The 16,529-nt window shown below is 22.1% G+C and overlaps 1 protein-coding gene across 4 annotated transcripts in view; it reads left to right on the top strand.

Annotated features, from left to right (window-relative positions):
• The window catches only part of LOC128956532 (uncharacterized), an 82,196-nt gene that overhangs the window by 39,050 nt on the left and 26,617 nt on the right, over positions 1 to 16,529 (top strand). For all 4 annotated transcript variants that reach the window (XM_054302252.1, XM_054302250.1, XM_054302251.1 and 1 more), the window contains 2 exons: positions 3,711 to 4,024; positions 7,514 to 9,190. In XM_054302252.1, coding sequence (XP_054158227.1) covers positions 3,711 to 4,024; positions 7,514 to 9,190 — 1,991 coding nt within the window. The remainder of the gene's footprint in view (positions 1 to 3,710; positions 4,025 to 7,513; positions 9,191 to 16,529) is intronic.

Raw genomic sequence — 16,529 nt, 5'->3', positions numbered from 1 at the left:
ACTTTTTATTAAAATAAAACCCTAAAATGTTTTCAGGTATTAAATCCTCAATAAAAAATAACATAAAGTATTATGTATTAGTTATGTGTATGTGTATGTGTATGTGTATGTGTATGTGTATGTGTATGTGTATGTGTATGTGTATGTGTATGTGTATGTGTATGTGTATGTGTATGTGTATGTGTATGTGTATGTGTATGTGTATGTGTATGTGTATGTGTATGTGTATGTGTATGTGTATGTGTATGTGTATGTGTATGTGTATGTGTATGTGTATGTGTATGTGTATGTGTATGTGTATGTGTATGTGTATGTGTATGTGTATGTGTATGTGTATGTGTATGTGTATGTGTATGTGTATGTGTATGTGTATGTGTATGTGTATGTGTATGTGTATGTGTATGTGTATGTGTATGTGTATGTGTATGTGTATGTGTATGTGTATGTGTATGTGTATGTGTATGTGTATGTGTATGTGTATGTGTATGTGTATGTGTATGTGTATGTGTATGTGTATGTGTATGTGTATGTGTATGTGTATGTGTATGTGTATGTGTATGTGTATGTGTATGTGTATGTGTATGTGTATGTGTATGTGTATGTGTATGTGTATGTGTATGTGTATGTGTATGTGTATGTGTATGTGTATGTGTATGTGTATGTGTATGTGTATGTGTATGTGTATGTGTATGTGTATGTGTTTTGAATACAATTAAAATATTCATGAAAAAATTAATATAAAATTATGAATAAATTATAAATATTTTTATGAATATATATATATACAGTATATATTTGAAACTATTTTTTTGTTGTTGAAATAAATGAACAATAATTGAAACAAATGTCTTATAAATTTTATGATAATTTTATATATTATAAGATATTTGCATTTATATCAACCAATAAAACAAATATTAATTTTTTTGTTTTTATTGTATTAAAATTATTTAATTTTTTTACTATACACTGTATACTGTATAGTATACAGTAGTCTAATGATACTAAATATAAATATTTTATTTAAATAGTTATTAATAAATATAATATTCATATCCCATAAAAATTATATTATATATATAATATATATATCTATTTAGCTATTTTTAAAAATGCAATAATAATTTCTTAGTAAATGCTATTTATGCTGAAAAATAATAATAATAAAAAAACTAATATTAGACACACTATTATTACATACATTTAATATTATGATTACATGTATTTTTATCATTAAAAAATTTAAAGATATATTAATAATTAATTTTTATAGTTTTAAGTTTTTTTTGTTTGAATTTTATTTCATTTTTATCAAAACTTTTTTTATTATTAGTATTATAATCATAAAAAAATATTTGCAATTCCTATGGAAATAAAAATATCTAAAATAAATATTTCATAAAAATTATTATTATTATTATTAGTATAATAATAGTTTACAATGTATTAAGTTATCAAATTGGGAACAAAAAATTATATACATTTTATTTTTTATTTTTTAATGATTATAATAATAATAATTGAATAATTTATGAAATTTATATAAATGATTATATTTTTAAATATATATATATATATATATATATAAAATTATAATTATATAAATAAATTTGTTAACTCTTTTTTAATATTTAAAGACAATATAAATATAATATATTTATATTATTTATTTATGTTTTACACTTTTTTCCTATTTATTTATTTAGTATTTTTATTATACTAAAAAACAACTACAATATTATTAATAAAACAATTATTTACACATATATTATTAAACAAATTAAAATTTTCTAATTATAAATATTAATTATAATATATAAATATATGATATTAATAGACATCTAAAACACTTATTATTTATTATTATTATATTAATAAAAATAATTAATATTTATATGAAATTTATTAGCATATAATAAATATGTTTAAAATACAAAAAAAACTAATTGAAAATCTATTTTAGTTTTAAAACATTAAAATTATTGTAATTTTTTAATTATTAATATAATTCCGCAAAACATTTATTATTATTATTATGAATATTATTATCATTAATACTATTATTGTTAATATGTTAATAATAATAATTATTATTTAATAGTTGTTTTGTTTTATAATAAATAAACAAAACATTGCGATTATTAAAATAAAATTTTTTAATTATTGTTTATAATAATAATAATACAAATAAAGTCAACTAATCTTTAATAATAACAAATTCAATGGATATTTAAAACATTTAATATAAACAAATATATATTAATCCATAAATATTTTTAAAAAAGTAATGATTTTTTTTTAAAAATTAATAATAATTTTAACCATTTATGTGTGTATTTAAAAATTTTAATCACTAGCTAACCTATTTAACCATATATTTTTAAATATATATATATATACTGTATTTTTTATAATTATATTTTTTTTAATAATATATATATATATTTATATACAGTATATTGTAATTAAAGTATTAATTTTTTATTATCACAAATATTATTATTATTAATGTTATTATTAATATTAAATTTGTGTGTTTTTTATGGATTTAATGTCTTTATTATTTTTTATAGTAAAGTATTATTATTATTATTATTATTATATATGTGCCCAAAAAAAACTAACTTAACTACCAGTGCCGGGTATTACCGTAAATGGCAATTGCTATGTATAGTGTGTGTGTGTACTGTATATATATATATATACAGTAAATGAAAGTGTTATTTAAAAAAAAATAATTTTAAGTTTAATTAAAATTAATTGCATTTATTTTGTTGTTGAAATATTTTTTTTATTATTATTATTAATACTATACTATACTATACATGTACATAAAAATTATTGTATTATTATTATTTTTTTGGCATAAATTTATTTTCAACTAAAAAAATAGTTAAATAATATTGTCGTTACAGTAATAAACTGTATTAATGTTGTTGACAACAATTTTTAATTATTAATATTAATGTTAATATTATATTTGAAAAAAATTATATATATATTTATTTATATATATATTATTTAGTGCGCGCTTAACATTAATTTTTTAAAATTAAAAAATTAATATTAATGATATTGATTTATTATTTTTTTTTACTTATATACAGTATATATATATATATATATATATTAAATGAATCATACAGTATATATATAGCAATACATTAAATTAAATATATATTAATATAATATAAATAATTTATTTATCAATAATACTCAGCCTTTTTTGCATTTATATATTAATATATATATATATATATACAGTATATATATATATATATATATATTAATATATATATGCACTATATATATATATATATTTGATTTTCTATGCACTTAAGTTTCTAACAGAAAAAAAACATTTATTTAATAAAAAAAAATAAAAATAATAGTAAATAGTAGTATATATACTGTATATATAAAATATCATATAAAACAACTTGAATTATATTTATATATTTATATATATATCTAATTTTATTTTATTTTTTTAAAAATACTATAAAATATACTAAACAGTACTTTATGTTATAGTACTACTTATACTAATAATATTTATTTAATATTTTTTTGTTGTTGTTTTTTCCCTTTCAATTCAACTTCAATTTCTCTCTCTCTCTCTCTCTCTCTCTCTCTCTCTCTCTCTCTCTCTCTCTCTCTCTCTCTCTCTCTCTCTCTCTTAACAAACATCAACAACAAAAAAATTATAGCCAATTGAAGGCAATCACTGGCGACTGGATGAAAGAGTACAGTCGTATTGCTGATAACAGAGCCAGTCTTAGGGGAACGTCGTCTACATCGAGTCCAATACAACAGCAACGACAACAACAGTTATACCAATACCAACAACAACAACAACATACCGGTGCCGGTAATAATCCAATCAATACTATAACCAATACTACTACTGGTAGTAGTAGTAGTGGCCAACCATCGGTATCATCGCATCCGACAATTTCAAGGACGGCCAGCAGTAGTGTTACCGATGATATTAGTAAAGCCATAAAAAATACGTTCAGACAAAGTAAGTGTTTAATTATTATTATTATTATTATTTGTAATTATTTTTTTTTGTATATATATTAGTAATAATAATTATTTAATAATATTTTATTTATTAATATATTAAATATTAGGAAAATTTAGATTATAATTAGTAAATATATTTTGTGTGTATATGTATGTATGTATGTATGTATGTGTGTGTGTGTGTGTGTGTGTGTATGTATGTATCTATATATGTATGTATGTATGTATGTATGTATTTATGTATGTATGTATGTATGTATGTATGTATGTATGTATGTATGTATGTATGTATGTATGTATGTATGTATGTATGTATGTATGTATGTATGTATGTATGTATGTATGTATGTATGTATGTATGTATGTATGTATGTATGTATGTATGTATGTATGTATGTATGTATGTATGTATGTATGTATGTATGTATGTATGTATGTATGTATGTATGTATGTATGTATGTATGTATGTATGTATGTATGTATGTATGTATGTATGTATGTATGTATGTATGTATGTATGTATGTATGTATGTATGTATGTATGTATGTATGTATGTATGTATGTATGTATGTATGTATGTATGTATGTATGTATGTATGTATGTATGTATGTATGTATGTATGTATGTATGTATGTATGTATGTATGTATGTATGTATGTATGTATGTATGTATGTATGTATGTATGTATGTATGTATGTATGTATGTATGTATGTATGTATGTATGTATGTATGTATGTATGTATGTATGTATGTATGTATGTATGTATGTATGTATGTATGTATGTATGTATGTATGTATGTATGTATGTATGTATGTATGTATGTATGTATGTATGTATGTATGTATGTATGTATGTATGTATGTATGTATGTATGTATGTATGTATGTATGTATGTATGTATGTATGTATGTATGTATGTATGTATGTATGTATGTATGTATGTATGTATGTATGTATGTATGTATGTATGTATGTATGTATGTATGTATGTATGTATGTATGTATGTATGTATGTATGTATGTATGTATGTATGTATGTATGTATGTATGTATGTATGTATGTATGTATGTATGTATGTATGTATGTATGTATGTATGTATGTATGTATGTATGTATGTATGTATGTATGTATGTATGTATGTATGTATGTATGTATGTATGTATGTATGTATGTATGTATGTATGTATGTATGTATGTATGTATGTATGTATGTATGTATGTATGTATGTATGTATGTATGTATGTATGTATGTATGTATGTATGTATGTATGTATGTATGTATGTATGTATGTATGTATGTATGTATGTATGTATGTATGTATGTATGTATGTATGTATGTATGTATGTATGTATGTATGTATGTATGTATGTATGTATGTATGTATGTATGTATGTATGTATGTATGTATGTATGTATGTATGTATGTATGTATGTATGTATGTATGTATGTATGTATGTATGTATGTATGTATGTATGTATGTATGTATGTATGTATGTATGTATGTATGTATGTATGTATGTATGTATGTATGTATGTATGTATGTATGTGTGTATGTATGTATGATGTGTGTGTGTATGTATGTATGTGTGTGTGTGTGTGTGTGTGTGTGTGTATTATTACTAATTTTAATATAATTATTATTTATAAAAAAATATGTTTACTGTATGTATTTGTTTTTTGATTTGTAAATCAAATAAATTTGTTTTTTGTTTTGTTTTTTATATACTGTATAAGTTATACAATAATAATAATACTAATAATACTAATAATTGTATACATAATATTATTGATATAATAATAAGTTAGTTAGTTATTAAACAAATAACAAATATATTGTTATCGTTTGATTTACAATTAGAAAAATTATCTTTTTTAGATTTATTTTTGTTAGGTTTCTATTTATTTATTTATAGATAAATTATTGCAAACAAATTTATTAACACAGAATATTCTGTATATATATATATATATTTCTATAAAATACTAATAATAATAATAATAATATTGTTTTGTGTTTGATATTTATATAATAATGATAATAAAACTAAATATTTTTTCATACATTATATATATACAGTTATTGTATGACATTTAATAATAATAAAACTAAATTTTGTTGACAATTATTAGTATTTTTTTTGATTTATTTTTTTTGTTGAGAAGCAAAACAATTCCCAAACGTCTAGTTTTTATAAAAAAAATATTTTATTATTTTTATTATTATTATTGAAATTATTATCATTTGAATTATATATTCAGTAGTATATGTTTTGTTTGTGTCATATGTTTCATCAAAAAAATAAAAATAAAATAAATTCATCCAAAAAAAATCTATTTAAAAAAATATATTATTTTTTGAATAATATTTACTAATATATATTTGAATATTTAAAATATTTTATATATATATATAGATATATGTAAATGAATTCATAATTATTTTGCAATTTTAGTATTATTATTATTATTATAACCATATTTTTTATGCATATTTTTTATCATATATATATACAGTATATAAGTAATATATATATTATTTATTATTATTATTAATATTACTGGCAATCACAGTGCAAATCCTCAAATAGTTAATGAAATATTTATTTAAAGGATTATATATATATATATATATCAATCGGTAATAATATCTATATTTATTCATAAAGTATTATATAATTATTTATAGTTATATATATATGTAAATAAATATCATTTATCATATATACTGTATATATAAAGACATTATCAAACAACACAAAAAACACACACACATTATGATATGTATTAAGTAGTATATTAAATGTGTATATTATTGATGTCATCAAAACAAAAAATCAATGATAAATATTAACTGACATTTTATTATATAATCTTAGAGAGAGAGAGAGAGAGAGAGAGAGAGAGAGAGAGAGAGAGAGAGAGAGAGATAAATAAATAAATAAATCCATAAATATGTTATAATATCCATCATAAGTATACTATAATATAACTATAAGTTTATATATAAATTATTATTATTATTAGTAGTAGTAGTAGTAGTAGTAGTAGTATTAGTATTAAACATACTGTTATATATATAGAGTATAATTAAAATAAATACAAAAAATAATATTTAATTATAATTGCAATTATAATAATTTTATATATAATTAGATATTTTAAATTAAAATATTTGTTTCTCAAAAATTTTAAATATATTTAAACAAATATCAACAAAATAATATCAAATTTATTTTAATTACAATTATTATTATTTTTAATCACAATTAATATTATTAATATTAATAATAATTACAATTAATATTATTATTATTATATTAATTACAATTAATATATTTAATTACAATTATCCTTAATATTATTTTTAATTACAATTAATAATAATATTATTATTATATTAATTACAATTACAATTAATATTTTTAATATTATTTTTAATTACAATTAATATTATTATTATTATTACTAGCATTTCTACCGCATCACTATCATAACCAATCATCGCTACCACATCAGCACCAATCGGAGCCGACAACAACAACAACTGTCCTCAATAACAACAATCAGTCGAAACCGTTTGGCCACTCACTGGACGATCATAATCAGCACCACTACTACCACAACAACAACAACAACGAAACTATCGGCGCTGCCGACAACCACCCGCAGCCGCCGCGGACCAGTCCAGTGCCGTCTATATCGTTGATATCTAACGTAAAATCGTTGGCCAAAGGTTTTATACCGTCACGGCTGCCGCCAGTAATCACAGCCGCAACGGATCCGTTTGTATCATCGTCGTCGTCGACACCGCCGCCGCGGTCACCGAAATCACCGAAATCGCCGCTATCGGCCGGTTCGCATCGTAGCAGTACGGACAGCAAAGACGACGGATCGTTGGCCACTAATTCACCGCAACAGCAAACATCGCCAAAACTGCCGCCCAGTCCCGTACTGAAAGCATTGTCCCAACAGTCGCCCGACTATGTTATTACCAGCGATGGTACTGTACGGACAACAACAATCCCGGGCAGTAGTAGTAGTCATACACCGCCGCCGCTACTGACGCGTACCGATTCGCCCAAACAGACTGTCCAATTCAAAAAGGTATCCAATCGTATGCTAGAGTCTAGCAGTTCAGAGGACGAGGAGGACGAATACGTGGACAACAATCTAAACAACAACAACGAAGACCTACTCGAGCCACCCCTGAGTCCATTGTTACGATGCGATTCAGCCCAACGTAGCTCCGGTAGTACACCGAGTCCGAGGACACCCAACAGTTGCCGTATATTGTCGTCAATACATTCAAATCAGGCGACAGCTTTCAAATTTCCGCCATCAGGCGGTTCGCCGGTTCATTCGCGGCCGCCATCCTATGAACGACACTCTGAACGCCAGTCGTCGGACGAGTTTTCGACAACAATGAGCTCAATGAGGTCGCGGTCGACATCGTCCGACTTGTGCGACAACGATAGCAGCTGTTGTACGACAAGCGATCCCCGACTAACACCGCAGCCGATATCCCGAAGCCGTCGGGTTAGTCCGTTGCGCAAACAACGGGCCATCATTGCCGAAGAGATTAGCGGTGGTAGCGGCGGCGGTGTCGGCGTCGGCGGTTGTGGTGGTCGTGATTCGCAGCGATCATCGCTTGAGGCCGAGTACGGGTCGTGTCCGTCGTCGGCAACGTTTAGCAGTGCTCCGGACAGTGGTGTAGCCGACTGTAACTATGCGTCGCCGCCGAAAAACTTTTTCCAAGCCTACGGCAGTACCGGGTCGTCGATCAGGCGGTCGTCTAGCGGCGGACACGACGATATTGGCGGCGGCGGTGGCTCCGATATGGGCGGCCAATGCCCGCTACCAGAGTCTGGCCAATTGGGCCGCGACGCTAGTCTAAGCGAATCGGAAGCGGTCATCGAATCGGCCACTGGCTGTGTGTTTCGTAAGGTTACTGTCCGCAAGCGTAATACAGATTCACCGCAACGCGGCGGTGGCCGCAGCAGCGTATCTACCGGTGCTGGCAGTGGTGGTGGACAACCCCAACAACAGCAACAACATGTATCTAGACGTCAATCATATGATAAGACAACAACAACAAGTGGTGGTATGTCGTCATCATCAGCACCACTACCATCACAACCAGCAACAGGTATGTGTGCTCTCTATCTATCTAACAGTGCTTTAAAATTTTATTTTATTATACATCCACAAAAAAAACACTTATGTATTATACATATAAAATACTCTACTGTATTGAGTATTGTTAGTACAGTACAGTACTGTACTGTTATATATATTATATATATATATATTCAATATAATTGAATCGATAAAAACCGGTAGATATATACTGTATATCTATTATATATAAGTTATATATTGAGAGATATACAGGGATTTGCATTAAAAATACTCGGATACCCAGTGCTCTCTCTCTCACTCTCTCTCTCACTCTCTCTCTCTMTCTCTCTCTCTCTCTCTCTCTCTCTCTCTCTCTCTCTCTCTCTCTCTCTCTCTCTCTCTCTCTATCAATCTATCTCTCTCTCACTGTTAATGCAAGCATACAGTAGAGAATATTCTGGGATTTTATTTATTTGGTTTAGTTTTTTGTTGTTGTTGTTGTTGTTGTTGTTGTTGAATAGCAGCACAGTTAGCTACAGTATATGTATAGTACAGTTGTTGTTGCTAACTGTGCTGCTGCTGCTGCTACTACTACTACTAAATGCTAACAATGTTGATGATGTGTATGAGTTTTAACTATACTGTACTGTACTATATCATCAATGTCACGAAAAATATATATATATATAATTTTTTTTTGTATCGATATGTTATCTCTTTATAAGTGTATGACTGAGTGTGTATGTGTGTGTGTATGTGTGTGTGTATGTGTGTGTGTATGTGTGTGTGTATGTGTGTGTGTATGTGTGTGTGTATGTGTGTGTGTATGTGTGTGTGTTACAGTACCTACCAGTGCTCAAAAACTCATGTATGATTCCTGTATGATGGTTTGTACAGTATATACTGTACTTGAATGTATAACATTGAATGCTTGTTAGCATACCGGAGCTAACACACACACACACATACAGTACATATAGTGTGTCTATTTTTAGCTACCTAAGCAATACATACATGCATACATACTGTACATATACTAAATGTTACAGTATACATAAAATATTTTTTTTTAAAAGCAACTTTATATTATTATTATTATTATTATTATTATTATATCAAATGTATAAAATATTATAATCATATATATATATATATATATATTGCATATACATTATTAATATATGATAACAATTTTTGTTGTTGTTGTATATGTATTTCATATATCAAAATAAAAAAAAATTCAAATCAAATCAAATAAAAATCTAGTGTTTGATATGATATTATTGCTGAAATAAATAATATAAAAAAATCTATATATTTTTTTATATTAAAATATATCAAACATCTAGAAGTTATAGATTGTTATAGTTATGAAATAGTATCGTAAAATAAATAGATAGAAATTTTTTTAAATATATATATTGTATGCCTTTTAATATATATATATATATATATATATATATATATATATAAATTTATATATATATTTTTTATATATTGAGTGTATTTTATATTAGATTAATGCATAAAAAATATATATATCAATATATACTGTATATATATATGTGTGATATTTGTACACATAATATGATAGATTCAATGGAAAAATATAATAATAATAATAAAAATATTTTTCTAATGTAACAAATTTTTATTTTATCCAAGTAACCTAGATTATTATTATTATTATTATTATTATTGTGTTTATGTTTGCAAATACAATGTATATAAAATATAGTAATAATATATATATATATATATATATATTATATAAAGTAAATAATCTTGTTTCTATTTAACTTGGATATTTAATATTGTTTGATATATATATATACAGCATATATACTATATATCAATATATATTTATATATATATTTTTTATCATATTAAATGTACAATTTCATAGTTATTTCATTTATTTATCCAGGGCATTTTTAGGATTGTTATTTATAGATATAAACGGTATATACAGTATATATATATATTGCAATATACTGTATATATTATATTATATATATATTATATTATATATATATTATATTATATATATATTATATTATATATATATTATATTATATATATATTATATTATATATATATTATATTATATATATATATTGTATATAATAGATAGGAATTTGAAGGTTAACAGCTATTTAATAATAAAAATATGATTACTATTATTATTATTATTATTATTATTATATTTCAGAAACAAAATATTTTATTATTATTTTTTATAATTATAATAATTATTATTACTATTAATATTATTTATGAAAATAGTATATTAATATACGGTATACTATATATATATATATATATACCTGAATATACTGTAATTATTTTTAGACAATTTTATTATTTAAACAATTTTAAACAATATGTGTTAGTAGTAGTGTACACATTATGGTTAGTATAATTATTGAGGCGTAAAATTATTTTTTAATTAATTATTTAAACAATTTTGTTATTTAGTATATGGCCTATAGATTCGTGTTAATAAATATTTAATAAAATAATTTATTGGACAACAAGTAGTAGTAGTCAACAACAAAAATAAATAAATCAAATCAAATATAAATAAAATCAATACATTAGAGAAATATATATATATATATATATATACAATATATTAATTTACATATAAATTATTTTTATTTATTTTTTTGAGTGAAAGTAATTTATATTAATTAACATACACACACACAAAATAATAATAATAATAATAAATTCAAGTTATAATATATTTGACAAAAAAAACAAATATATAAATAAATAAATAAATAAATAAATTTATCAATAAGTTTAAAAAAAATTTTGTTGAATAGATATTTAAATTTTTTTTTGGGTATTTATATTCAAAATAATAATAATAAAATGTTTTTTTTTCAAATTGAAAATACATTATATATATATATATATATTGCATATTGTATACAATTGTAAATATATTTATATAACATATTTTTTACATTATTATTATTATTATTACAAAAAAACGATTTCGATTAACTTTTTTCCTAAATTGAACTAAAATATATATAAATAAAATATTATTATTATTATTATTATTACAGTATACTATAAATATATATATATACTGTATATAGTTTTTTTTAATAATATATTCATAACAAAAAAACTATTTTATAAAACATTTATTTTATGCAAAAAATAATAATTGTATGTATATGTCTATCGATTAATATATATATATAAATATATAATTTTTTGTATTCAAAATTTATATTTAAATTTTTATTTTTTTTATATTTAAATTTAAAATCATTTATATATATAATATGAATATATAGTTAAACGTTAAATTGATACTATTAATTTATATATATATATATATGTATACTTTTTAATGCATATATATATAATAGAGTATATTGTATAATAAACTGTATAATTTGCTAATTTAAATATCAAAAAATTTTTATATGATTTAGTATAATATCATATACTGTATAATAATAATAATAATAATAAATATATTCACTAAATAAACATTGAATTTTTATTAACTAAAAAGAGAAATTGAAATATATATATATATATATATATATATATATATAATATAGTATTAAAATTAGTTACTTATTATTATTATTATTATATTCCTAACTAAATGCAGTTTGCAATCAAATTTGAATAACTAGACTCATATTTATCTATTATATTTAGAAATATACTGTATTTATATATATTTAATTTATATATATATATATATACTATACTAAAATAAATAGTAAAATTATAAATTTGTTATTTGCATATCATTTTAATTATCATTAAATTTCTCTATTGATAAAAATATTATTATAATATATATATATATTATAGATATACTACTTTAGTGTACACATTGAGTAATAATAATATTAATACAACATTATATATATATATATATATATGAAATCAAATTTTAATGAATTTTCTCAGAAATTATATATATATACTGTATATATACTGTATATATACTGTATATATACTGTATATATACTGTATATATATACTGTATATACAGTATATTGTGTGTAAACTAAATGTTTTCAAAAAAACAAAATTTTATTTTCATTATTATTATTACAGTATTTGTTGTTTACATAATATAATAGAGAGTTTGCTATTAATTTGTGTAAAATTTTGTGTTTAAAACAACTATAATAACAATATTTATTGCCTTATAAAATATTATTATTAAAAATAATATTATTATAGTAATAATTAGTAGTAATTGCATTACAATACACAAATAATTTTAAAATAAATTTTTATTATGGTTTTTAGTAATAATAAAAATTATTATAACAATTATATTTTTAATTTTCAATTTCTAGGTTAAATAAATATATAATAAGTTTATAATATATTTTTATAAATAATAAGTTTTCATAAAAAAAATTATTCAAATAATTTGTTTATATATTTGTCTTATAGTTGTATAATAATGATAATAATAAAATTTATAATAATAAATGTTGAATAAATATTTGATAAAAATTTTCTAAAATTTATTATTAATATTATTAAAAATATATATATTTTTATTAAATATTAACTAAAATAAATTATATATATTTACTTAAATAAATATATATATTTATTATACAATTACTTTAGATTTTTTTTAGATAAAATGATATTATTTGACAATTTCTAATATAAAAACACAAAAATAAAAATAAAACTAAAAAACATTTATCATCCTAGACAAGGTCAAAGGTTATAAAAATAATAGTTATATAAAAAAACCCCTTATATTTTTTTAACGATAGTATTATATATCGATATATTATTAGTATTATTATTATAAATAAAATTATTTTTATATTATATTTATTATACATTACTATTAATATATAACTAAAGCAATTGCTTTTTGTCGACAAATGTTTTTCACATTAATCACACATCAAATGCCTATTACTTTATTATAGTAAATATAAAATAAAACTTATGGGTGTATTATATGTCACTAAAAAAAAAGTTTATTACTCACTCACCCACTCAAACACACTATAGATATATATACTGTATTATACAGTTTATCAGATATATAGAGTATATATCTATCAATAAAAAATAAAATTTAGTTTTCGTATTATTAAGTATATCGTATTATATACACAGCTATACAGTAAAAATAAATATGAGATATACACTCAAAATTAAATGAGATATCTTTTATAATATTTAAGTAATAATAATAATAATAATAATAATAATAATAATATCTTATAATACATTATATATATATATCTCAATACCAGGTACGATAAATATAATCTATTTATAAATATATATATATAATATAATATATGTGTATATATTGTATATATAGTGACCACTGGTTTTGTCATTTGGTTGAATAGATAGACACAAACACATACACATACACACATACACACATACACACATACACACATACACACATACACACATACACACATACACACATACACACATACACACATACACACATACACACATACACACATACACACATACACACATACACACATACACACATACACACATACACACATACACACATACACACATACACACATACACACATACACACATACACACATACACACATACACACATACACACATACACACATACACACATACACACATACACACATACACACATACACACATACACACATACACACATACACACATACACACATACACACATACACACAYACACACACACACACATACACATACACACACACATACATTATACTACAGATAACATACAAAAATAATTACATTGCAATCAACTGTGTAATACATTAGCAATCATATAATATAATTAATTGTTGATTATATTTATGAAATATTTTTCTCAATAACAACACATTTATCAAAAATAAATATTTTTTGCTAAATATTTTAGGTATTTATTTATTTATTATTTATTCTATACTAGTATTTAATTAGTGATAATAATAGTGATATCTTTATATCTTAAATAATGTTTGTGTGTTTTATTTTAACTATAAAATTTATATACAGTACTGTATATATATATATATATATATATATATATATATATATATTTAATTGCATTATCAAACATGTATATCGCATTGAAAAATATTTAAAACAATAAATTTTATCTTAAAATAAATAAATAGGAAAAAAATAGTATTACAGTATTATAAAAACAAATAACACTATATAACATACATGGATAATTAAAAAACACTTATATTTATTATATTTATATTATATATATATATTAATAGTATTTAATACCCTTATAAGTCAATTGCAAACAAACAACAACAACAAAAATAAAATAAATACTTCAAAAAATTTATTGTTATCATTATTATTGTTATTATATTATTATTAGTCAATCAGTAAAAAATAAATGTGACAAATATTTACACTATCATTGATAGTATTTATAAAATTTGTTTTTTATATATATATATATAATATTATTTATAAATTATTTACAACACACACACACACACACACACACACACACACACACACACACACACACACACACACACTGTGTCTATGCATATATTTAGCAATTATTTATCAAACAAAATATTAGGGTGTCTATCATATATACTATTAAAAAACAACGTGCTATAGAATAAATTATATATATATATATATATATATATATACTGTATATATATACATAAAAACCAGTAATAATAATAACCAAAAAACAAATAAATATATATAAAAAAAATACAAATAAAAATAACATTTTTATGAAAACGAGTTCATCATTCTCTAGCATTACTCCAACAAAAAAAAAAAGTTTTATCCAAAAAACAAAAATTTCTATTTCATACCAAAACTTTAACATTTTATTTTGTATTATAATATATATATATATATATACAGTATATATATATATTGTTTTTTCGTATATTAATAATAATACAATCCCTGGTGTAAAAAACAAATACCTCTCTCTCTCTCTCTCTCTCTCTYTCTCTYTCTCTCTCTCTCTCTCTCTCTCTCTCTCTCTCTCTCTCTCTCTCTCTCTCTCTCTCTCTCTCTCTCTCTRTATATATATAWAAGTTTTTCGCACTTTAAAAACTGGTTTTTTTTAATACTAAGTGTGGTATAGATATAAACGATATATACATATATACTGTATATAATACCCAAACAAACAAAAAACCATATTTTATGAGTGTTGTTGTATTTAACTAAATATTTCTACATTTAGTTTAACTAAACTCTCAAAAAAAAAAAATTGTTTTGTATATAATATCACAGTGTATTACCCAAAAAAATATATACCGTATAATATATATATATACTGTATATAACTTTATGTGTATGTACTGTATGTATGTATTAATA

This window comes from Oppia nitens, unplaced genomic scaffold (genome assembly GCF_028296485.1).
Source record: "Oppia nitens isolate AA-2021 unplaced genomic scaffold, nextdenovo-longstitch-racon4-pilon3 scaffold30_pilon_pilon_pilon, whole genome shotgun sequence".
NCBI classification, from domain to species: domain Eukaryota; kingdom Metazoa; phylum Arthropoda; class Arachnida; order Sarcoptiformes; family Oppiidae; genus Oppia; species Oppia nitens.
This window is presented reverse-complemented; position numbering and strand designations above follow the sequence as displayed.